The 25,471-nt window shown below is 38.5% G+C and overlaps 2 protein-coding genes across 17 annotated transcripts in view; one reads left to right on the top strand and one right to left on the bottom strand.

Moving 5' to 3' along the window:
- SMC1B (structural maintenance of chromosomes 1B) overlaps positions 1 to 25,471 on the top strand; it is a 67,366-nt gene that overhangs the window by 35,802 nt on the left and 6,093 nt on the right. The window contains exons 12-21 of the mRNA XM_045872346.3: positions 843 to 989; positions 4,125 to 4,262; positions 4,760 to 4,876; positions 6,275 to 6,381; positions 16,571 to 16,712; positions 17,538 to 17,683; positions 19,048 to 19,201; positions 21,556 to 21,654; positions 23,455 to 23,611; positions 24,460 to 24,614. Of these exons, the coding sequence (XP_045728302.1) occupies positions 843 to 989; positions 4,125 to 4,262; positions 4,760 to 4,876; positions 6,275 to 6,381; positions 16,571 to 16,712; positions 17,538 to 17,683; positions 19,048 to 19,201; positions 21,556 to 21,654; positions 23,455 to 23,611; positions 24,460 to 24,614 (1,362 nt within the window). The remainder of the gene's footprint in view (positions 1 to 842; positions 990 to 4,124; positions 4,263 to 4,759; positions 4,877 to 6,274; positions 6,382 to 16,570; positions 16,713 to 17,537; positions 17,684 to 19,047; positions 19,202 to 21,555; positions 21,655 to 23,454; positions 23,612 to 24,459; positions 24,615 to 25,471) is intronic.
- The window catches only part of FAM118A (family with sequence similarity 118 member A), a 43,129-nt gene continuing 33,870 nt past the window's right edge, over positions 16,213 to 25,471 (bottom strand). For 12 of the 16 annotated variants that reach the window (XR_006790529.3, XR_006790537.3, XR_010411275.1 and 9 more), the window contains 2 exons: positions 24,984 to 25,175; positions 21,790 to 23,571 (listed from right to left, as the gene is read on the bottom strand). Coding sequence is in view for 1 of the 16 variants with exons in the window: in XM_064590492.1 (XP_064446562.1) it covers positions 25,135 to 25,175 (41 nt within the window). In the remaining 15 variants the exon portion in view is untranslated. Of the gene's footprint in view, positions 17,646 to 18,807; positions 19,535 to 21,789; positions 25,176 to 25,471 lie in introns of those variants that run through there. The other 4 variants (XR_010411273.1, XR_010411272.1, XR_010411271.1 and 1 more) reach the window with 4 other exon arrangements.

The raw sequence follows: 25,471 nt of genomic DNA on the forward strand, positions 1-25,471 counted from the left end.
AATGAGACTCCTGTTTGTTGGCTTTTTTTCCCTAAGCTCACATTGCTGGTTTTAGTCTTCCACAGGTGGTCCCCTCCTGCTTTCGTTAAATAATTAGAAACATTTGTAAGACATTGAGAATCATTTATTCCATAAAGCATAATCACAAGACTATGAACTTGAAGCTATTTTATACCTTTGACTCCATTTAAATTTTTTTCTTGGTCCCGGTTTCATATGCACCTTGGAGAATGCGCTATGTTTGGTATCCTAAAGTTGCTAAGGCTATTTTCATAGTATGCCATTGATGTGATAACAAATTCTTCAAAATATAGGATTACATAATGCAAACTACTTGATATTAAATACAAATATCCTTGGTGTTTGCTTCTCAATATTGAATATGTTTGGAGCTAATATATAATTTATTTTTTTAAGATTCTTTTTTTTAAGACTTTATTCACTCATGAGAGACAGAGAGAGAGGCAGAGGGAGAAGCAGGCTCCCCACAGAGCAGGGAGCCTAAAGCAGAACTCGATCCCAGGACCCTGGGATCACGACCTGAGCTGAAGGCAGACGCTTAACCGACTCAGCCACCCAGGCACCCCAATATACAATTTATTTTGGATCTTTTTAACTGCTGCTAATTTGTTGTCTAGAATTGCTTTGGGCTTTAGCAAAACAGGGTGTTTTATTTGTGGTTTGTTTATTGGCTAGTGTCCCTTCATAAACTAGGTATTTTATTAAATTTCAGTAAGTGGTTTTCTCATCTATAAATTCTCAGCTGTAAAAATTGCCATATTATATCCTATTTTTATCTTCCTTATGTATTTCTCTAGGATAAAATATTTTTAATTTTACAGACAGTAGCTCTTGATGGAACATTATTTTTAAAATCTGGGGTGATCTCTGGAGGGTCAAGTGACTTAAAATACAAAGCTAGATACTGGGATGAGAAGGAGATAAAGAACTTAAGAGACAGAAGAGCCCAGCTTATCCAGGAATTAAAGGTAAGCCCATGCTGTAAAAGTTGTGGAATACTAAGCTGTAGAATAATTGTGTTTTAAAATTAATTTTTGTGGTCATAAAAGTACCATGCCTATAGTTTAAAAAAACTCAAGTAAAGCAAAATAGAATAAAGTTAAAGACAATATTTCTCTTACCTATCCTCATATCTCAGTGATATTTGCTAAACACAGTTTGATATATAGCTTCTGGAAATTTCCTCTGTATATGCAAGTATATGTATTATTTTTCCTGTTTATTTTATGATGGGCTTTTGCTACAAATATTGTTTGCAACAAGCTTTTACATTTACCATTATAACAAGGACATGTTTTTATCTTAGCATACAGAGAACCACTTATTTTTACTGAATCCTGCCTGGTATTTCATTGTATAGGTTGTGTTTACTTAACCAGTCTCCAATAATGGACATTTTGGGTTTTGCTATTACAAGCGAGGCATCATTAAACATTCTTCAGAGAAGGAGAATAACCAGTACCTAGGAGTATAAATTCTGTACCCACGCTGCCTGAGTTTCAGTCCTGGTTCTGCCACTTACTAGGCACTTAGTAGGACCTTGGACAAGTTACTTAACCTCTCTGTACCCTAAGTTTCCCACCTGCAGAATGGGTATAATAAAAGTATCGTCCTTTTAAGTTTAAGGATTAAATCACATAATCCAGTTAAAATACTTAAAACAGTGCCTGGCATGTGTGAGTACTATATAAATGTTTGTTGTTATTATTTAAAATAACTTTATTTGTATAAATATATCTCTAAGATGAATTCCTATATGTGGAATTCTGGCTGTAAGCATATGTGTATTTATACTATTAGATGTTGCCAAGTTCCCATCAAAAGAACACTTGTAGTAGTGTATGTCCCTGGATTGCAACACGAAATATTAGCAGATATTTCCATCTTTGCCAATCTGGTTGGTAAAAATATATATATATGACCCAATTGTTTGAGTATGCATTTCTTAAATTATACCTGAGATTGAGCATTTCTGCTTGTTTTATTGGTTCTTTGTAATTTTTTCTTCAAACTCCTTATTTATCTCCTATGCACATTTTTCTATTAGGTTGCTTATTATTTTATTACCTACTCTAAGAATTATTTGTATAATGAGTAAATTAGTTCTTAGTCATATATGTTGTAAATACATTGTTTGACTTTTGTTGGGTTGATTGAGGTATAATTTATATACAATAACCGCCACCCATTTTAAGTGGGTGATTCAGTAAGTTTGGACAAATGTATGTAGTCATGTAATTGCCCCCACAATCACAGAATATTTCCATCATACCCTGGTTTCTTTGTAGTCAGCCTCCTTCCTGGACCCTGAACTGAGAGTGGGGATAACAATAGCACATCTTTCACAGCACTGTTGAAAGGGTTAAGTAGGTTAAAAAATGTAAACTTGATAGAACACTGGTAAGTGCTCAGTAAATGTGAGATATTATTTAGAATATCCATGAAACACTTTAAAAAACTAATTACATGCTTGTCCATAATGCAAACCTCAGTAGCTTTTTAAAAGGTCATCTTGATTATAATTTAATGAAGTTAGAAGTAGTGACTAAAAAATTTTTGTTTGCATAGAAATTAAGAAATGCACTTTTAGGTAGTTTGGGGATCAAAGAAGTAATCAAAAGGCAAATTACAAAATGTCTCGAAAGTGGTAAATGGGAAGTCTTTGAGACACATATAAGCTACATCAAGAGGAAATACCTCCATTTTTAAAGAAGAAAGATGAGATATAGGGACATTTATTACTTTAAGAAACTAGAACAACAACCACAAAATAAACAAGAACTCGTAATGGAATTTTTTTTAAAGATTTTATTTATATGACAGAGAGCACACAAGCAGGGGGAACAGCAGGCAGAGGAAGAAGCAGGCTCCCCGCCGAGCAGGTGAAGCCTGATGTGGGACTTAATCCCAGGACCCAGTCGCTTAACCAACTGAGCCACCCAGGCGCCCTAATGGAATTTTTAAAGCTGAATTTAGAGAACAAAAGAGAAAAGGGACCAGTGAATCTAAAAGCTGTTCTTTTGAAAGACTAATAATAATAAATTCTTTGCAACTCTAATAAAGGGAGGAAAAATTAGAAGCAAAAATAGACTGAGAACGAAAAGATTAAAATAATTTAAAGAGAATCTTATGAGCAAATAACTATATAATAAAAAAATTGAAAACCTGAGAGAAATGGAAGATCTTCAAAAATATATAATTAAAAATAAATATATAAAAATAAATATATAAATAAAGATTGACCAAAAAGAAGTGGGATATTTGAAAAGTTAGGCAGTGGCAGGCAGTGGTGTAGTCTGCTGGCCCAGTCCCTATCCACAACGTCTTCCTTTCTTTCTGGGCTCTATTAAAGAATCATAAAAAAACAAAACAACTAGATTTCCCAAGTTTCATTGTAGCTACCAGTGGCCATGTGACAGTTTTAGAGCTATAAATGAAAGTGTTGGTTTCATCTCCTGCATTTTCTTCTTCCTTACTGGAATGCAGTCAGGAGGCCTGGAGATGCAGCAGCCATCTTGTAAAGAGACAGCAAGCATGAGGATGAGGCCACTGTTCTAAGAAGCTAAAAGTTATATGCCATTGTTGAGGAACTGCATTACCCTAGACAGCTTTTGTGTGAGAATCATAAACCCACATTTGTTTTAAAGCTTCTGTTAGTTGAGTGACCCACCATTGAAAAAACACATCAGGAACATAAAATAGCAGCTATGGAAAACAGTATAAGTAACTGGGTACACATGTATTCATGTAAAGACTAGGAGTAAAAATACAGAACAACATACCTACACTAGGGTGTTAATTTGGTTGAGTAATGGGGTGGGTGAAGGAGGAAGAGAATGTACTAAAAGCAAGGCTGATCCCATTTAAGTCACTTGTGTGCCTTGGGTGGAACACACACTTCGCATTCCTCATTTTTCACTCCTGTTTCTTCCTAGGAAGTGTGTTAGTCTTTGAGGGTGTTATAGGGCATTGTGGTCCCTCCAGATGGCTTGTGCACTTAATTGCCAGTCTCTTATCAGAAGGGGGAAGACGGGGTGTGGGTGACTTATGACATGTGAAAGTGCCTTTCTGTTGTAAAATGTTCTGTTTCTCTCCCTTTTTAGGATTTAATGAAGATACTTCGCAAGGAAGCAGATTTGAAACAAATACAGACTCTAATACAAGGAACTCATACACGACTCAAATATTCGCAAAGTGAACTAGAGATGATTAAAAAGAAGCACCTTGCTGCTTTTTACCGGGTAATATGGGCTTACAGAAAACTTGGTGGAGACGAGAACCAGGACAGAGAATTCCAGGAATTACATTTATGTAGCATCGTGTAATTTTTACACTTTACCCCATGATTGAGATTATATTTTAGTTTATTTTTATGGTTGTTAATCTTGACATACAGCCGTGCCTCCATTTACCTTATCTCAGGGATGCCCCTTTTTTTAAAAAAATATTTTATTTATTCATTTGAAAGAGAGAGAGCACAAGTGGAGGGGAGACAGAGGGGAGCAGCAGAGGAAGAGGGAGAAGCAGACTCCCCGCTGAGCAGGGAGCCCCATGTGGGGCTCAGTCCCAGGACCCTGGGATCATGACCTGAGCCGAAGGCAGACGCTTAACCATCTGAACCACCCAGGTGCCCGTGGGATTCCCTTTTTATTCTAAAAGATACCTTCACATATGTTTGCTTCACTGTATAAAGGTAAAATAGCTATGTTAAAAAGAAATCTTTCTCTTTTGTAATTAGGAACAATCTCAGCTACAAAGTGAACTACTAAATATTGAGTCTCAGTGTACTGTGTTGAGTGAAGGAATCAAAGAACGGCAACAAAGAATTGAAGAATTTCAAGAAAAGATAGATAAGGTCATGAATGGTGTATTTGTTACTGATTGACATGTAAAATATAGTTCTAGACCAGATACCCGATATAGGGCTTCTGGAATATATGCTAAAGCAGTTTGATAAGTGCTTAGTTTTATTGGTTTGCCAAATGAGTTTGTTTGTGTCTTTGGAGAACTACTGTTGGCCCTCTCAAGAGATAATGACCAGTGCATAGTTACTCTCTTCTGCTCTCCAGCATCTCCTTGCCCATTGTAAAAATTACAGCTTCTTTCTTCTCCCACTGACCTTAACACCAGAAAGAACCTTTCTTTCAGATTATCTTTTTAAAAAGTTACTCATTCCCTCAGTAATTACTTCTTGAACATTTATTATATATACCAGGCACAGTGCTTGGCTCTGAGGCAACAAAGATTTGGTCATCGAGCCTCTGCTTATAACGTGACAGGAACTTTCTGGCTTAATGCATTCTGCTGTTGATCCTCTCTAATCCTCAGAAAGTTGTCTGTCCTACCATCACTTAATAACTTCCACCCATTGCTTTAGTTCTGCCTTGTGTCACAGGATTTGAAACAACACCTCCGTTGCTCCTTAATTAGCTCTTTTCCGGGCTGAGTACCCCTGACGCTCTAATCATGGATTTAAGACCAGCTCTGGCAACCATCCTCTGGGTGCTCTGTTGTTTGTCAATGCCCAGAACAAGGTTTAATGTCAAAATACTGTCTGACCTGTACAGAGTACCGTGGGACTCAACACATAGAACTATAACTTGCCATAGTTTTTATTATCTAGTTATGTAAATTGTAACTTGCCACTGCATCAGTCATATCCCATTCATCTTTAATTTATACTCAACTAAAATCTGAAAGTTTTTAACATGTCCTGCTGTTTAAAACAGGTCTCTCTTTTCCTAAAATTGTATATAAATGCAGGGCCTTAAAACTATTGAGGTTAAATGTTGTTTTGTTGGATTTGGCTCATTCTAGTTCTTCCAAATCTGTCTGAGTCTTAATTCTATGCCCAGTCCTTTTGGCTTCTACTGCCTGAGAGTCTATATAGTATCACTCATATCTAAAGAATATTTTATTTATTTATGTAGAATGTTGTATTATGGTGTGGCTAATGTAAAGGAAATAGTTCTAACTTTGTTTCTAACACTTCATAAACCAAAAGTGTTAATAAGGCCAATTATGAGCTTTCTTATTTATTTTTTAGAGTAAGAAATTTGAAAACAGAGGATATAGTTTGAGGAGTTAAAGAAAAAAAAAAACAACACTGGTTCCTCAGAGTATGATAATGCTTTTCGATTAGTTTTTGGCCTAATATAGGAAATTCTTGGTGGGAAAAATTTAGGTTAAAGTATTGTCCGTATACTTTCTTAAAATTAATTATTAAACCAGTTGTTTTGAAATAATTTAAAAGGTAGAAGATGAGATTTTCCAACACTTCTGTGAAGAAATTGGTGTGGAAAATATTCGTGAATTTGAGAAGAAACATGTTAAACAGCAACAAGAAATTGATCAGAAAAGGTATTTTTATTAGAAGATGTTAGTAAGCAACTTACACATACATAAATGTAACTGTTATATCATTTTTTTAGAGATTTATTTATCCATTTTAGAGAGAGAGTGGGGAGGGAAGGACAGAGGGAGAGAATCTTCAGGCAGACTCCCTGCTGAGTGCAGAGCCCAATGCAGTGCTTGATCTCATGATACGAGATCATGACCTGAGCCAAAACCAAGAAGAGTTGGATGGTTAACCAACTGAGCCATTCAGGCTCCCCTGTAACTATTATTTCTTAATTTAAGGGAATTGTGCCTTTATTTCATTTCATCAAGAAATAGCTAGTAATTATTCATTATACATTATAAAGAGATACAATTCTTTTATTCCATAATTTTTAAAGAGAAAAAGCATAAATATACAAAATAAGAGAATGGGGACATAACTACACACATAGCAGTTCTTAAAAAATAGTAAGACAATAATTTAATTATTTCTCTGTAAATATCCATGTATGTGGATAAAATTGATAATCTTCAAGAAATAACATGCTCCCAAGATAGAAAAATGTAAGGAGGCCAGCTGCCATAGGAAAAAAACTACCGAGCATTCTCTTCCCCAGATTCACCAGGCACATGTGGTTTCAGAAATGAATCATCCCAGTAAACTTTAAAGGCACAAGTAACTTCAACATTTAACATTTAAACAAATGTTCAATATTTAAACTGCTTCATAGTATAGAAGAGGAAGAAACATCTTTTTGTGAAATGAACACAATATTTAATAATATTGATGCAAAAATTTTAAAAAAAAGGTATGTACAGATACCATAAGAAACTCTAAATCATTCTTACCTATAAATAACCAAATAAAATAAGGTTCCCTAGAAACAAGCAGTAAAACAACACAGCAAAAGAATACACCATTATCTAGTGTAGACTTCATTCGAGAAATAAAAGGGTGGTTCAGTATCAGGAATTATTGCTGTAATTTGCCATATTAATGATCAAAGAAGAAAAATAAGACGAAGAAGGCACTTGACAGAATTCAGCATCCATTCTTGATTTAAAAATCCTAAAATGTGAGTAACTATCTGTTACATGAGAAAAGACACTCTATTCTTTTTTTAAATTTTTTTATTTAAATTCATTTAGTCAACATATAGTACATCATTAGTTTCAGATAAAATACACCTTATTCTAAGTCAGCATCATGTTTTCATGGAGTAGCACTAGAAGTGTTCCTAGTGAAGTTAGAAATGAGAAGAATATTTGGTATCACCACCATTACCTAACGCTCTTCTGGAAATCCTAGTCCATTGAGTTAGACAATAAATATAAATAAGGTATAAACATTTGCAAAGGAGGGAATAAAACTTCCACTATTTGTGGGTTATATGGTATATATCTAGAAATTCCTAGAAAACAAATTAGAAACTGAAATTCCTAGAAAACTGTTAGAAACAAAAGACTTCAGTAATATGGCTGGATATAAACATTAATATGAAAACTTTAAATTAAAAATTAATATAAAAGTTAATTTAAAAATTTTTAGACTTTCTATATAGAAACTACCAGGAAGATAATTTGTAGGAAGAAAATATCTCAATTATTAAGAGATGAAAAAGGTAAAATACTTAGTATTTAGGAATAAACTTACTAAATGTGAAAGTATATAAAGAAACTTTCAGGGGCGCCTGGCTCGCTCAGTTGGTGAAGCATGCGATGCTTGATCTTGGGGTTGTGAGTTCGAGCCCCACATTGGGGATAGAGTTTACATAATAAAAAAATTTTTTTATAATATTTTAAACAAGACAGAGAATAATCTTGAATAAAAAGAAAAGGCATACTAGTTTTTTCATAGGAAGATTGAACATTATAAAGAAGTTCGTTCTCCCTAATTTAATCTCTAATTTACATATCATCTCAGTACATGTATGGACAAGGATTTTTTTAACTAGATAAGCTGATTCTAAAGTTCACATTCAGAACTAGCTAAGAAAAATCTGGAAAAGGTAATGAGAATGGACTAGAAGTCCCAGATTTTAAAACATGTATAAAGTTGGATTAATTAAAATCTTGAGGTGCTTGCTCACAAGTGGAGTACAGAAATATACTCAGATCTATAAGGGAAATTTGATTTAATATAAAGCTGGCATTTCATATCTGGAAAAAAAATATACTCTTCAGTAAATCATGTTGGGAATACATGTGTTTGCAACCTGGAAAAAAACCTACTTGGATCCCTGTCTCATTTCTTAGATTAATGCCAGCTGAATCGAAGATTTCAATAAATAAAATGAAGGCATAAGAATACTAGAATAAGTCATAAGAGAATTTTTAAAAATAATCTCAGATCAGAGAAGGTCTTTCAGTATGACATAAATCCTGGAAGCCACAAAAGAAAAGAAAAAATGCAAATGTATGAAATAACGTGTTTTGCATGGCAACAGCACCATGAAGAAAATCAAGACAAACGACATTCTGGGGAAAAATATATGTACATGTATGTGTTTAGAGATCGTTAAGAGTGGTTGCCTCTGAGGAGACTGAGAGGGAGGGATAGAGATATTTTACTTTTTTGTATTCTTACATCTTTTTAACTTTGTACCATATCCATGTATTATTTATTTGAATATAATTGCATTGGAATTATGACTATAAATTCTGAATTGAAGGGTACAATAGTGATGATGACAAGGTTGTATTGTAGGTCAAAGGACAGTCCCTTTGCCCAAGATATAGTCATTTTATATTTAAAAGCAGTAAAAGTCATGCAGAAATAGGAAACAAAGCATTTATGACTGCAGATTATTTAAGATCTAGACTTTACTGTACTTATCTAGATGATTGGTTTATTTTGTATTAGGCACTTCTCTTTTTTTCAGTTTTATTGAGGTATAATTGACATACATCACTGTGAAGGTGTACAGCATAATGATTTGAATTATGTGTATTGTAAAATGATTACTGCAGAAGTTTAGTTAACATCTTTCATTTAGATACAAAAATCAAATATAATTTTTATTCTTATGTTTTTACTTTTTATTTCCAATATAGTTAACATACAGTGTTATATTAATTTCAGGTGTACAATATAGTGATTCAGTAGTTCCATATGTTACACAGTGCTCATCGAGATAACTATACTCTTAATCCCCTTTACCTATTTCACGCATCCCCCCACCCACCTCCCCTCTCATAACTATTTGTTCTCTATAGTTAAGAGTCTGTTTTTTGGTTTGTCTCTCTTTTTTTTTTTTCCTTTGTTCATTTGTTTTGTTTCTTAAATTCCACAGAGGAGTGAAATCATACGGTATTTGTCTTTCTCTGACTGACTTCACTTAGCATAATACTCTCTAGCTCTATCCATGCAAATGGCAAGATTTCATTCTTTTTTGTTGCTGAATAATATTCCATTGTATATATATACCACATCTTCTTTATCCATTCATCAATCGATGGACATGTGGGCTGCTTCCATAATTTGGCTATTGTTGATAATGCTGCTGTAAACATAGGGGTGCATCTATCCCTTTGAATTAATGTTTTCATATTCTTTGTGTAAATACCCAGTAGTGTGATTACTGGATTATAGGGTAGTTCTATTTTTAACTTTTTGAGGAAGCTCCATACTGTTTTCCACAGTGGCTGCACCAGTTTGCATTCCCACCAAAAGTGCATGAGGGCTCCCCCTTCCCCACATCCTCGCCAACACCTCTTGTTTCTTGTGTTTTGATTTTAGCCATTCTGACAGGTGTGAGGTAATATCTCACTGTGATTTGTATTTTCCTGATGATGAGTGATGCTGAGCATTTTTTCATGTGTCTGTTAGCCATCTGTATGTCTTCTTTGGAGAAATGTCTGTTCATGTCTTCTGCCCAGTTTTTATTTTATTTTTTTAAGATTTTTTATATATTTATCTGAGAGAGAGAGCATGAGCGGGGGGGGGGGGGGGGGGGCAGGGCAGAGGGAAAGGGAGAAGCAGACTCCCTGCTGAGCACAGAGCCTGACGCAGGGCTCAATCCCAGGACCCTGAGATCATGACTTGAGCTGATGCTTGACTGACTGAGCCACCCAGCTGCCCCTGCCCATTTTTAATTGGATTATTTTATTTTGGGGTGTTGAGTTGTATAAGTTCTTTATATATTTTAGATCCTACTCTTTACTGGATATGTTATTTACAAATATCTTCTCCCATCTAGTAGGTTGTCTTTTAGTTTTGTTGATTGTTTCCTTTGCTGTGCAGAAGGTTTTTATTTTGATGCAGTCCTAATACTTTATTTTTGCTCTTGTTTCCCTTGCCTCAGGGGACCTATCTAGAAAAAAGTTGATATGACCAGTGTCAGAGACATTACTGCCTGAGCTCTATTCTAGGATTTTTATGGTTTCAGGTCTCACATTTAGGTCCTTAATTCACTTTGAGTTTCTTCTTTGTATAGAGTATAAACGAAGTGGTCCAGTTTTCCCAATACCATTGCATATTCTTTGTTAAAGATTAATTGACCATATAATTGTGGGTTTATTTCTGGGCTTTCTGTCCTGTTCTTTTGATCTGTGTGTCTATTTTGTGCCAGTACCATACTGTTTTAATTACTACAGCTCTGTAGTATAACTTGAAATCTGGAATCGTGATACCTCCAGTTTTCTTTTGCTTTTTCAAGGTTGCTTTGCCTTTTAGGGGTCTTTTGTGGTTCCATACAAATTTTAGGATTATTTGTTCTAGTTCTGTGGAAGATGCTATTGGAATTTTGATAGGATTGCATTAAATCTGTAGATTGCTTTGGGTAGTATAGACTTGACAGTATTTATTCTTCCAATCCATGAGCATGGAATGTCTTTCCATTTCTTTGTGCTGTCTTCAGTTTCTTTCAACAGTGTTTTATAATTTCCAGAGTACAGGTCCTTCACCTTTTTGGTTAAGCTTATTCCTAGGTATTTTATATTTTTGGTGTAATTATAAATGGGATTGTTTTCTTAATTTCTCTTTCTGCTGCTTCATTATTAGTGTATAGAAATGCAGTGGATTTCTGTAGATTGATTTTGTATCCTGAGACCTTTACTGAATTCATTTATCAGTTTTAGTAGTTTTTTGGTAGAGTCTTCAGGGTTTCTGACATATAGTATCATGTCGTCTGCAAATAGTGAAAGTTTTACTTCTTCATTACCAATTTAGATGCATTTTATGTCTTTTTCTTTTTTTTTAATGTCTTTTTCTTGTCTGATTGCTGTAGCTAGGACTTCCAGTACCACGTTGAATAAAAGTGGTGAGAGTAGACATGCTTATTTATTCCTGACCTTAGAGGAAAAGCTCTCAGTTTTCCTCCATTGAATATAATCTTAGCTGTGGGTTTTTCTTTTTATTTATTGAGAGAAGGGGGCGGGCGTGCAGGAGCAGAGGGAGAGGGAGACAGAAAATCTCAAGCAGGCTTCATGCCCAGCATGGACCCTGATGTGGGGCTTGATTTCACGATCCTGAGATCATGACCTGAGCTAAAATCAAGAGTTGGATGCTTATCTGACTGAGCCACTTAGGAGCCCCAGCTGTGGGTTTATAATCAAGTATAATTTTTAAATACAAAAGGTAGTATGTGCCTCTTGGAGAACATAGAGAAAACTTTTTTAAAAAAATCAGTCATTATCCCATTGCCCAGAAATAAAAACTATCACTATTTTGGCCCATTTCCTTTAATTTTATTCTAATTCTCTCATGGTCCATTCATTCATTCAGCACCTATTTACTGTAAGCCTCCCATGAGCCAGGCACCCTTCTAGGCACTGAGACTACAACAGTGGACAAGGAAGGTCAAGCCCCTGTCTATTCTTTTTTTTTTTTTTTTTTAAGATTTTATTTATTTATTTGACAGAAACACAGCAAGAGAGGGAACACAAGCAGGGGGAGTGGGAGAAGGAGAAGCAGGCTTCCCGCGGAGCAGGGAGCCCTATGCGGGGCTCGATCCCAGGATCCTGGGATCGTGACCTGAGCCCAAGGTAGACGCTTAACGACTGAGCCACCCAGGCGCCCCGCCCCTGCCTATTCTATGTCCTTTGCATTTCCATGTACATTTTAGGATCAGCTTTTCAATTGCTTAAAAGTCTGCTGGGATTTTGATTGGGATTGTGTTGAATATATAAATCAATTTGGGAAGAATTGACATTTAAACAATACTAATGCACGAACATGGTGTCTGTCTTATGTAGATCTTCCTTATGTAGATCTTCCTTAATTTCTCTCATTAGTATTTCTTAGTGTTCAGTGTACAGGTCTTATATTTTGTTCGGTTTATTCTAAGTACCTTATATCTTTATGCTATTATAAATAGAATTGTTTTTAATTATCAATTTCAAATAGATTGTTGGTAGTATATTGAAATAAGATTGGTCTGGTTTTTTTTAAGATTTATTTATTTATTTAGAGAGAATGGGGTGAGAGGCAGAGGGAGAGAATCTCAAGCAGACTCCACACTGAGTGTAGAGCATGACACAGGGCTCAATCTCACAACCCTGAGATTATGATCTGAACTGAAATCAAGAGTTTCAGTGCTCAACCAACTGAGCCACCCAGGAGCCCCTAAATAATTGGTTTTTATTTTTATTTTTTTAAGATTTTATTTATTTATTTGGTAGAGAGAGAGCACAAGCAGGGGGAGCAGCAGGCAGAGGGAGAGGGAGAAGCAGGCTCCCGCTGAGCAGGGAGCCTGATGCGGGACTCCATTCCAGGACCCTGAGATCATGACCTGAGCAAAGGCAGATGCTTAACCAACTGAGCCACCAAGGCACCCAAGATGGTTTTTATAAACTGACCTTGTATCCTTCAATTATGCTGCACTTATTAGTTCTAGGAGCTCTTTTTTTTAGATTCCTTAGGATTTTTTACATAGATGATTGTATTTCAGTGAAAAAAAGTTTATTTCTTCTTTTCCAATTAGTGCACCTTTTATTTCTTTTCTTGTCTTATTGCACAACTAGGACCTCCAGTACAATGTTGAATAAATAAACGTGGTAAGAGCAGACATCCTGCCTTATTCCCAGTCTTAGGGGCACAGCACTCAGTCTTTCACAGTTAAGTATGGTTTTAACTTTAGGGTGCCCTTTAGCAGGTTGAGATAGTTCCTTTTTATTTCTAGTTTGCTGAAATTTTTTATAAATGAATATTGAATTCTGTCAAATACTTTTTCTGCCATTTTTTTTTTTTTGAGTGATTGCATGGTTGGGGTTTTTTGTTGTTTATTAATATGATATACTGATTATGTTAAACCAACTTTACATACCCAGGATAAACCCCACTCAGTAATATTGTATTATCCTTTTCACATATTTTTGGATTTCATTTGCTAAAATTTCATTAAGGATTTTTGCATCTACATTCATGAGTGTACTGATATATAGTTTTCTTTTCTTGCAATACCTTTATCACATTTTTGTATCAGGGTAATGCCAGACCCACAAAATGATTCAAGAATTGTCTCCTTTTATGTTTTCTGGAAGGGTTTTTGTAGAATTATATTACGTCTCTCAAAAAAGTTTGGTAAAATTTGCCAGTGAAGCCACTGGGGCCACCCACCTTTCTTTGTGGGAAGGTTTTCTGCCATCCAGAAAGGCAGAGAGGACATTGATTCAGTTCTCTTAATAAATATAGGACTCTCCAGGATATCTTTGTTCTTGAGTTAGTTTTGGTAGTTTGTGTCTTCCAAGGAATTTATGTACTTCATCCATGTTGTCAAATTTATTAACAAAGTTATTAATAATATTTGCTTTTTATCCTTTCTAATGTCTGTAGGATCTATATTGATGTCCTTTCTTTCGTTTCTGATATTGGTGATTTATCTTCTTTCTTTTCTTATTGATGCCTAGCTAGAGGTGTATTCATTTTATTAATTTATTATTGATCCTTTCTAAGAGCAGCTCTTGGCTTCATTGATTTTCTCTGTGGTTTGTCTGTTTCTGTGTTATTGATCTCTGCTCTTTTATTATTTTCTTCTTCTTTTGGGTTAATTATTTTCTAATATAAGCATTTTAAACTATATATTTCCTTGTAATTACCACTTAAGCTGCATCCCACTACTTCTGGTATGTTGTATTTTCATTTTCATTCCATTCAAAATATTTTCAAATATTTTGTGATTTCTTTCAATGACCCATGGGGTGTTTAGAAGTGTGTTGTTTACTAGGTACCCGCCGTTGGATGGAGTGTTCTTTGGGTGTCAGTTAAATCCAGTTGGTTAGTATCATTCAAGTCCTCTCTGTACTTACTGGTCCTTTGCCTAGTTGTTCAGCAAACACTGAGAGGAGTGTTGAAATTTCCAAGTATACTTTTGGATCTGTCAGTTTCTTCTTCCAGTTCTGTCAGTTTTTACTTCATTTATTTTACAGCCTTGTGATTAGGTCCATACATAATTTGGGAACATTATGTCTTTTTGATGAATTTATCCCTTTATCACTGTGAAATGCCCCTTCTTTATCCTCCTGTCATATTCTTTTTTCTGAAGTCTACTTGAACTTTGATAGATTTTCTTTGTAAAGAATTATGCCTATTAATGTTTATTGAGTTTCTCATAAAAATCCAACTGGAATTCTGATTGAGATTGCATCAGATTTATAGATTTATTTGGGGAGAACATCTTCAAAATATCGAGTCCTCTAACCTAAGAACCTGGTATGTCTCTTCATTTATTCTGATCATCTATATCCTTTATTAGAATTTTAAAGTTTTTTTTCCATAGAGATCTTATGTGATCTTAAGTTATTTCATAGGTATTTTATAGTTTTTTTTTTCTTACGAGTATTTATTTTTATGTTTTTCTAATTGGCTTCTACTGGTGTAGAAAAACGCTATCAAATTTTAGATTGGTGTAACATAAGTTTGCTAAAACCTCTTACTGCTTCTAGTGGCTTATCCATTATGTGTCCTGGGATGCCTTTGACATCCGATTGGAGATGTGGAGTAGGTAGTTAAATGTGTAAGTTAGGAGTTCATGGGAGAGGTCCTGGCTGGGGGTATAAATTCTGGGATTGTTTGTATGCAGATTGTACTTAAAGCCATGTGCCTGGGTAAGATCACCAGGAACCATCAAAGGAGCAGCCAGTGAGGGGATAGGAAAGCCAGAGTGGCATGGTGTTCCAGAGCCAAGTGAAGAAGTGTTTCCGTCGTACATAGTCTGCATGTCTGCCTCCTGCAGCAGGAATAAATCCTTCAAGGGTTTGTTCTTAACCCCTCCTGCAGGCACTTAACCAAAGTTGTTAAGAGCAGGGACTCTGTGTCACGCCCCCTCCATCCCTTCCTCATGGGGTAGCCTTCGGCAAGAAACTTGACTCTGTGCTTTGTCTGCTCAGCTTCCTCATAAATAGGGATGGTAGTATTAGCCACTCAGAGAGTCCTACAACTGAAGTGAGTTAATTCTTGCAAAAGCATGAGTGACAGTCTGGGACACAGTGACGTCTCAGTGAATATCACTCTATTTTTAATCATTACTGTTGTGGTGGTCTTTGTATCAGCAGTATCTAGCACAGTTAGTCTCTGGTAACAGTTAGTGCTTGAAAATCTGTCTGGATTGAATGATCCTTTAGCAGGGTATGTGAGGGAGAGAGGATGAGAAGGAGGAGCTACAGTTGGTCTTGGAGTTCTTTATGAGGAGTCTGTGAGGCTGGCAAAGGAGGAAGGAGCTTCAGGAAAGATACGCTCTTCAATTCCCAAGTTGGGAGTTTGTGGATGACTAGCCATTTGGAAAGACAGACAAATAAATGAGAATAAGTACATCAATTGTAACTTAAAGGGGGGGGGGGGAGCCCACAGATAACAAAAGACTGAAGAAACATATATTTATATGCAATGTATGGATTCTGATTCAAACAAACCAGTTTAGTTTTTAATGAGACTTAGGAAATCTGGCAATGAGAGCAATCTAATATTAAGGAATTGTCATCATTTTTATCTATAGTAGCTTGTGGTTTTGTGTTAATGGTCACTTCACTTGCAGAGACACAGACTTAAATATTTACAGATGACGTTATATGATGTCTGAAATGTGCTTCAGATACCCCAGTGGTGGAGCAGTCACGAGTACAGCTATCGATGGAACAGGACTGACCGTGAACTGAACTCCTTATAGTATTCCTTCTACTTCTGTATTTTCTTGACATTTTCCATAATAACAACTAAAAAGTAAAGAATTAAAAGACTCTTTACCACTTATAACACTTGACTCTGTTATACTAGATTAGAATTTGAGAAACAAAAAACTCGTCTTAACGTTCAACTCGAATATAGTCGCAATCAGCTGAAGAAGAAACTGAGTAAGATCAACACTTTAAAAGAAACCATCCAGAAAGGCAGAGAGGACATTGATGACCTAAAGCAGGTAACCAAGAACAGGTGGCTGAGGTGCCCCATCACTGAGATGATGACTTCCTCCATTGAGTAAACACAGGTCGAGCTCCTGAAGTGTCCTCCTGGTGACCCAAAAGGTGGTGGGCAGATCTGGGAAATACTGGAAGTCATATCAGCAGTTTCATGAATTACTAGATGTTGAAGTGGGCGTGGGAGGCAAGGGGGGATGCCACTGATGACTCCTGAGTTCTAGTTTGGGTGATTGACTGGTGGACAGAGGAGCAAGTTAAAGGGAGAACATTCTGGACCCATGGAGCTTGAATTGCCTGTGTGATACCTAGGCAGTGATCTCTGGCAGGTGAAGAGCACGCAGATGGTGGGAAGAGCCCGGGCTACTTTATGGGAGTGAACTGAAACCATGTATGAGTGGTTGAGACTCCCGGGCAGAGCAGAGGACCATGAAGAGCAGTGAGGCAAGGGTGGAATTCTGGAAGGAGTGGTCACATGGGTTACGAAGATAGAGCCAGAAACCCCACCACTCTGGGCGGAGGGGAGGCGGGGGTCAGATTACCAATTAAGAGGTCATAGCAGCAAGAACATTTTCACTGGACAATGGGAACAGAAGTCAGATGGCAGCAAGCTGAGGAACGAATCCAAAGTGAAGGACAAAGGCAGGCAGTAATTTCCAAGAAGTGTAGAACCAGAGTGGGTCACATGCTGGGATAGAGGTTCAGGCAGCACACAGAATAAGGGTTTATCCCAGAATCACTGGGTTGGTTTCTTGACAATAAGATGATCTGTTGACCTTATTAATGTAAACAATGGTGAGTCTACAGTGCAAATCATCTTCATTCAGGCTGAAGAAAATTGTCTGCAAATTGTGGATGAACTCATGGCAAAGCGGCAGCAACTTAAGGACGTATTTGTCACTCAGAATGCCAACGCTGAGAAGGTCCAAGCTCAGCTGGAAGAAGAACGGAAGAAATTTTTGGCTATTGATAGGTAATTCAGTGTATCAGTTTGAAGGACCATAACCAGAATTTTAAAGACGTTTATTACCAATTTGAAATTTATTGTAGGAAGTTTTGTTATTTGAGTATGTACCCTTGGTGCTTTTAGTCCCACATCACACCTTTCAAGTGTTCTCGTTTGGAGGAAAACCAAAAGAGGCGATTAGTTCTTTAGAGTGAATAGTACTCTTTGGCAGAAGAAAACATGGACATGTATGAAGAGTCCCTTACCCTAAATCCCTCGGACACTGCTGTACCAGGCCCCTCTCTAGTCCGCCTGTGGGACAAAGCCTGGCGGGGCGGGGTGGGGGTGAGATCTGGAGCCAGTCTGTGTGGTTGCATACCCCAGTTCTACTGCTTACATACTATGCCTTCATTTCCTCCTCTAGTAAATAGTAACATGGGGATACTCCTAGTGCCTTCCTCCCAGGAGAGGTGTAAGGATTAAATGAGGGACTGTTCATATGACACTTAGAACGGTACCTGGCATGTGATAAGCCTGTGTTTCTGTCATGATGGGGACAAAGACACTTGGAATCAGGCAGCCTGCTGTACCACAGTGACCTCTGCTTTCCTGTATGATTGGACATGACCGTAAGCAATCACATGAAATGTGCTCTGGTTTGGTCAACTCTTGGCATTTCATGGTTTTCCTCACTGGTTAAAGACTTTCAGCATTTCAGGACAGAGTCAGAAAGTTCTTCGTCTAAGATTTTCGAGTGGAATTAAAGTTCATTTACTCCTGAGTTTTTTTTCACTCTTGTATTTAGTATAAACAGAACTACATCTCTGTTCATCATTGTATTTTTGAAAACCATATACTTCTTAATTTATTTTTGGTCCTATTTCTAGGTCCTCTTTAAAATCCCACATTGTTTTAACTGGTAAAACCCCCAAGCCCTCATTCATTTAAGATAGAGGGCATTATATTAATAGTGGCTGTAGTAAAAAGAAAAGTTCAGACCATTAGATACGTAATGACTTAACTGGTAAGACATTTCTCTTATTAAAAGGTTGTTTCTCTTATTTTGAGATTCTAAAATGTAGAGCTCATATTGAGGAAGAAATGCAGCTTGAAAAATTATATAGATTTTAAAACAACGTAGGACACAAAGCTAGCCTGATTAAAGTAATTGTTTATTTAAAAAATGCTCCCTAGGATTAACTAATTACATTCATGGCCTTTCTCAAGAAAGTTAAAGTTTATATTATAAGCATCAGTGAGGTAACTCTAGAATTTATAGAACTCATAGGAAAAAATCTTTTTTCCATGTGAGTTTATAACACATTCATTTTTCTTCTTTGGTGCAACTTTACATGAGTAAAGTATCACTTTTCATATCTGTGTATTTACAGGGAAGCGGGAAAATGGCAAAAAGAAGTTGTAATCATTCAAACTTCTTTGGAACAGAAACGGCTAGAGAAGCATAATCTGCTGCTTGATTGCAAAGTTCAAGACATTGAAATAATCCTTTTGTTGGGATCACTGGATGACATCATTGAAGTGGAGGTATTCTACCTCAGGATTTCAAAATAAGTGCAGTCGTGGGGAACTTTATGTGATGCCCTTTGGCTGCTTAGTGAAGTCCCAGGTCTGCAGACGCTTCCCCTGGGCCTAAAGCTCCGTTAGGAGTGGAGAAGGCATCTCCTCCTCCCACGATCGTCATTGCAGAGGACTGGGTATTTCGTGCAGTTCTGTCTCTTGCTGATCCATGTCCTTTTAGCGTCACAGGATGGGCTGGAGTTTCTTTCCTACACATTAGATCCCAAGAGGAATCAGAGAATTCGAGCTGTTGGCGTCAGTGACCTTTGGGGCTGGTGTTAGGGAAGCAGCTGCTGTGCACTTCGGAAAGAGCATCTTCCCATTAGCCCATCCACAGCCAGTGACAGAAGGGTTTGTCCTGCCTCTCAGGTCATCTCTGAGCTCTTCCCCGGGGTCTCCCTTCCACATCCCTCCTCCCCTCTCTGCTCTGCCCCAGCAGACAGACAGCTACTCTGTTCCATCTATCCCCCACCCCAGAAGTGCCCTGAGTCCTTTGGATTCTTCAGAGTGAAGCATCTACAAAATATAAAATACTTCTTCTCTTGCCAACGTTGACCAGATCTCATAACTTTACACTCAAAAAGTCTTTGTCTTTTTTCTCAATTGTAGCAGAGGTCACATTGCAGAAAGAGGTAAGGAAGGGAGAAAACCCTTTCCTGGCCACAAGAGACTAAACCCAACTCAGATGGCTTTAAAGGGAGTAAAGGGATAGGGCTGTAGGGGGGTGGGATAGGGAGAGGGGGCGGTCTCATGCTGGACTCAGTCCAGGAATTCGAACACCGTCAAGAACTCTTTCTGGCTCAGTATATATTGGCTTTATTCTCCCAAATCGGCTTTCCCCACAAGGCTGCAGCTACAACCACTAGCTTTGACCAGAGGAAAGAGAACTCTCCCCTGCGCTCTCTGTTAGGGAATTCTGGGTCAGAGAGAGAAGGGAGGGGTCTGTGAACAGCAGAAATAGATGGGAGCAAAGAAACAATAGTTATTATACTATCGAAATAGAACGTGTTTATAAAAGGCAATGTAATTTTAGAAGAGGTTACAGAGAGGAGGAAGCAATTTTAATGGCTGACACTGAAGTGAGTGTTACTGGTCAAGTATTCATGCTGCTGCTTTGTTCCTATTGCTTTCAGTTAGTGAACCTTCAGAATTGTCCCCCAGCATGCCCCTATGAATGTCAAATGACTTCACTGGCTTGAAAGAATTTCATACTCGTGGTGGGGTATTTCAGAGCAGGTATCAAAGGCTTTAAGCTGGACTAATACTGAATCATTATCTAAAAAGAAAAAATGATAGTTCTGCTCTACTTTGTGCTGGTCAGGCCAAATGGAATATTATGTTCACTTTTTAAAGCTTGATGCTTCTTAAGAGTAAAGCATTCAGCATAGCAAAAAGGCCCAGACCGTGTTGTGCTGGGAAGAGAAGACTCGGGGAATACAATCATTCTCCTCCATTAGAAGACAATCTATCACAGGAGGAGGATCACATTTGTTCTTTCTGGTCCCAAGGGGGATACAGGGTTAGGGAGTAGAGGCCACAGAGACAGATTTCTGCTCCTAGGGAACACTTGCTACCAGAAAGATGGAGGGCCTTTAGTGGTGAGTTCCCTGATTGGAATTTTGTAAGCACATCTAGAAGTGGCTATGTAATGGGGATGCTATACAAGATGTTCTCCATAAAGCCTGAAACAGAAAAGGCATGAGGTCTAAATTCTCTCTCTCCAGAGGGCTGAACAAGGATTACTGGGTAGAAATAATTACAATAATCATTATAGGAGTACTTGTCTTACTGTAATTGGTAGGTGGGACCTGAGATTTTCCTTCCACTGGAAGGAAAGTGTGTGCTCTCTCAAAATCTTTTTTTTTTTTAAGATTTTATTTATTCATTTGAGAGAGAGAGAGAGCACAAGCAGGGGGAGAGGGAGAGAGAGAAGCAGGGGCTCCCTGCCAAGCCGGGAGCTCGACATGGGGCTCGATCCCAGGACCTAGAGATCATGACCTGAGCCGAGGGCAGATGCTTAACCATCTGAGCCACCCAGGCACCCCTCAAATAAATAAAATCTTAAAAAAAAAAAAAAAAAGGTATGTTACCTAGATCTGCCAGGTCTTCTTGTAGAAGATTCTTCTGTTGTGGGAGAGACTATACTAGATTACTAGTTCTGAACTCATACTGTGCGCATGGAAGTACCTGGGGATCTTGTTGCCAGATCATGGCCTTGGACGCCCCAGTAAGGAGTGAGGTGGGAATCAACTGGAAGGCTTGGGCAGATGGATGAGATCACCATTTCATATAACAAAGAAAGGGCTTCATCTGTGTTTCAGTTGGGAACTGAAGCAGAAGATACCCAGGTGACAGTTGACATCTATGAGAGGGAAGCAGCCATCGAGATAGACTACAGCTCTCTAAGAGACGATCTGAAGGTAATCCAAAGATTTCTGTTAGGACTAACTCACTGTGATAGTGAATATTTAAATATACTACAGAATACTTTTTAGACCATAGAGCCTACGTTTAGGGGAAAAAAGTAGATTGCCTAATGGTTTTTGAAGAAATGGTTTAAGTAGGTGGCTTTTTAAAAATGTTTAGATCAGCATTTCTCACTGTGTGTTCGGAAGAACATGAGTATCGTGAAATTTCTTCCCAAAGAAGAAAAGCTTCTGTGGTCAGCCAGTTTTTTGGAGGGCTGTCTCCTTGAAGATGCACAATGATTATTAGTCTCTGAGAAATCCTGCAAGAGACAGAAGTAGCCACCATGCTCCAGCGTCCTGGCTTCTGCCCGTCAGGGTTCCGCTGTGGCCCCTGCATTCACAGCTGCAGGGTACACACCTGGGATGCAGTTTCAAGGGCTCTTTAATTGAGCAGCTCTAGCTCTGCGTCACAGGCACCCCTATAAGCCATACTACAATGCTGTGTTTCTTTCTGTTTTGACTCCATCCTGACTAGCCTTTCATCAAGCAGGGACCCCCACCCCACCCCACCCCCAGCTACAGGGGACGCTTGAGGGAGAAATGGTTAAACATGGGCTCTGTGAGAAAGGAGGGAGTAGAGAGCAGACGCCAAGTAGCAATACCCACATCTTTTAATTTCACACGTTCTTAATATATGTTGTGAGATTCATTGGGCTCTTGGATTTTATTTATGCTATTTTGAGGCAATGAGAAAAAAGCTTTTGTCTCTTCTATAGTCTATTTAATGCTTTCATTTTAGAAAATCCTTCCCCACCTTATTACTGAGTAAATATTTATAAATATTCTTCCTGTTCCTGGTTTTGCTTTCATTACCTATTTAATTCATCTGAAATTTATTTTGGCATATGGTATAAGGTAAGAATCTGTTTTTAAAAAGTGACCTAAGTTAGCCCATTTACGCAACATGTTTCAAGTAATTCTCTTCTCAGGGACTTAAAACGTCACCTTTATCATATATAAATTAAAGATCCTGGGAGGACAAGAACGCTTTCCTGGAAGGTTGCCCTTCCCTCCTCATTCAAGCTCTATCCACTGTTCTGGTTTCAGCTTCAGTGCTGCCCCTCCCTCCCACCCCCGAAGTTGGGTCCCTTCTCTCTGCCTCGCAGCACCTGTGGTTGGTGTTCAGAGCGTATTCGCACTGTTGTCAATGCCAGTGTGTGGGTCTGACTTCCCTGTGAGATCTTTAAGGGCAAGGCCAGAACCGTTTTTTTTTTTTTTTAAGGTTTTACTTATTTATTCATGAGAGACAGAGAGAGAAGCAGAGGCAGAGGGAGAAGCAGGCTCCCCGCAGAGCAGGGAGCCCGATGCGGGACTCAATCCCAGGACCCTGGGATCATGACCTGAGCCGAAGGCAGACGCTTAACCGACTGAGCCACCCAGGCGTCCCAGGCCAGAACAGTTTTCATCACTGAATGCCTAATACATAGTAAACAATCAGTATTTTGTAATGAATAAGTGAAGGTAGTATGTGAATTGAGGAATTCTTTTTAGCCAGATGAGGAAGTACGGAAGGGATGCGGGTTCCAGGAGAGCAGGGTCTCTAACACTAGAGCCGTGGATGAGCACAGCCGGCTCCAGAAGCTAGGGATAGCGCAGCCTGCTGGCATTTCAGACTCAGAGGGGTTCGAGGGAGGGAAGGCATGTTTGTGGAGGGAGGGAGGGAGCAGCGGCCCGATCCTGAAGGGCCCTGTGCCTAATTACTCAACAGTTTGGAAAGGCAAGCTATCATTGCTGTTCTTTACCCAATAATAGGCTCTACAAACTGATAAGGAAGTGGAGACCCACCTGAGACTCCTGCTGCAACAGGTGGCATCCCAGGAAGACATCCTCTTGAAGACTGCGGCCCCAAACCTGAGAGCCCTGGAGAACCTAAAGACAGTCAGAGACAGGTTTCAGGAGTCCACAGATGGTGAGCCTGGGCTATAGTTGTCAGCAAGGCCATATTCCTGGGTGTGGCGGGCTTGGATTTCTGTAACACCAGCAATCCCCCCTGGATTGTAGCTTTATTTTTATGTAGCTTTTTATTTATTTGTATCATATATTTTCCTCTGTTTTATATTAATGTGCATTTTTAATACTAATTGCTTCCTTTTTGAAAGTGTTCTGCTTTAACTCAAAAACCGGTTTATTATTTTTTTAAATTTATTTGAGAGAGAGAGAGAGTGCGCGCCGCCCCCCCCCCCCCCATGCAGGGCTCAATCTCATGACCCTGAAATCACAACCTGAGCAGAAACCCAAGAGTCAGACGCTCAACCGAGCCACCCAGGTGCTCCAGGTGTATTGGTTATTTTAGAACAGATATTTTTTTATACCAGCAGGATGGTCATATTAGATACTCTTTCAGAATTTGTCATTATCTTAAAATTAGCCCTACTAGAAAAATGGCTCATCAATTTTAAGAGCCATGTTCTTGGAATTAATAACAATTGATGTATTTTAAAGGTAGACTGTACTCAAGACAACCAAATTCAAAATCCAGTTTTTAAAATACTCTACGCTTTTGGGATGCCTAGGTGGCTCAGTCTGTTAAGCACCTGCCTTCGGCTCAGGTTATGATCCCAAGGGTCCTGGGATCGAGTCCCACATCGGGCTCCCTGCTTAGCTTCTCCCTCTGCCTGCCGCTCCCCCTGCTTGTGCTCTCTCTCCCTCAAACAAAATCTTAACAAAAAATTAATAATATTCTGTGCTTTAAAGTTGAAATAAGAGGAGCCAGCCCCTAAGTGGTCTGCAAAATAAAGAACACTGATTTTCTCTTAGCTTTTGAGGCCAGCAGAAAGGAAGCCAGAATGTGTAGGCAAGAGTTTGAACAGGTGAAAAAAAGGAGATACGACCTTTTCAGCCAGTGTTTTGAGCACGTCTCGATCTCAATTGATCAAATCTACAAGAAGCTCTGCAGAAACGTCAGTGCCCAAGTATGTATTTTTCACCCCCAGATATTACTGGGAACTTTGTGTTGGTGGTAGTTGTTTTTGGTGGGAAATAAATGTGTCACATTATCTGAGTGACCCACTTCTGGAGCAAAGTCAGTCCAGAAGATTGGTTACCATCGTAACTGGGTGTGTTCTAGATCCCACTCACTCTACCACTGGCCAGCCTGGACAAGGCAGAACCTCTCTGGGCCTGTCTCTTCATCTGAAAAATGAGGGGATTGGTCATTTAGTTTCCAGATTCTCTTCAGTTCTGGAATTCTGCTCTCTGGTGCTAATTTGATTTTATGGAATGGTCAGTGGTCTCTGTAGTGAAGGTACCTGTAATGTAGAGGGTCTTGGGAAATGGCTGACCTGGGATCAGGAGAAGGAAAGAACCAAAGGCAGGATTGTGTTGATAGTCTCTTTGCTAGAACCCTTGCCCGATCCTCAGTCAGTCCCCATGGCAGATCCTGTGGTGCTGAATGTGGACTCAAGATGTCGATCAGGTCTTCCACATCTGCTTTTACCTTTCTCGTGGTGTTCTTTTATGGCTGAAAGTTGATCCTGGATCAGATATTGAGAATTTTAGCCAAAAATAGTTATTTTCAGTAAAGACTGAAATAAACCCAGTAACTCCTTAAAGGCAGGATTCATCTCTGTAGCCACAGTACCTGGCCCACAGCAGGTATTCAGTAAGTGGCTGGTGAATGGGCCACCGAGTGGGCTGCCTGAAGACTGTTTTTGTCAGACGGTGGTACGTGCTGCCTACGTCTGCCTGGCAGGCCTGTGGGGAGGCCTGATCCTTTGTGTGTGTTAGGGTGTTTTCCCTCTGCTCCCCACCCAGACAGCCCTGTTTCCTG

This window comes from Mirounga angustirostris, unplaced genomic scaffold (genome assembly GCF_029215605.1).
Source record: "Mirounga angustirostris isolate CCGP_5_RB_7025 unplaced genomic scaffold, mMirAng1.0.hap1 SCAF_5, whole genome shotgun sequence".
Taxonomy (NCBI): Eukaryota; Metazoa; Chordata; class Mammalia; order Carnivora; family Phocidae; genus Mirounga; species Mirounga angustirostris.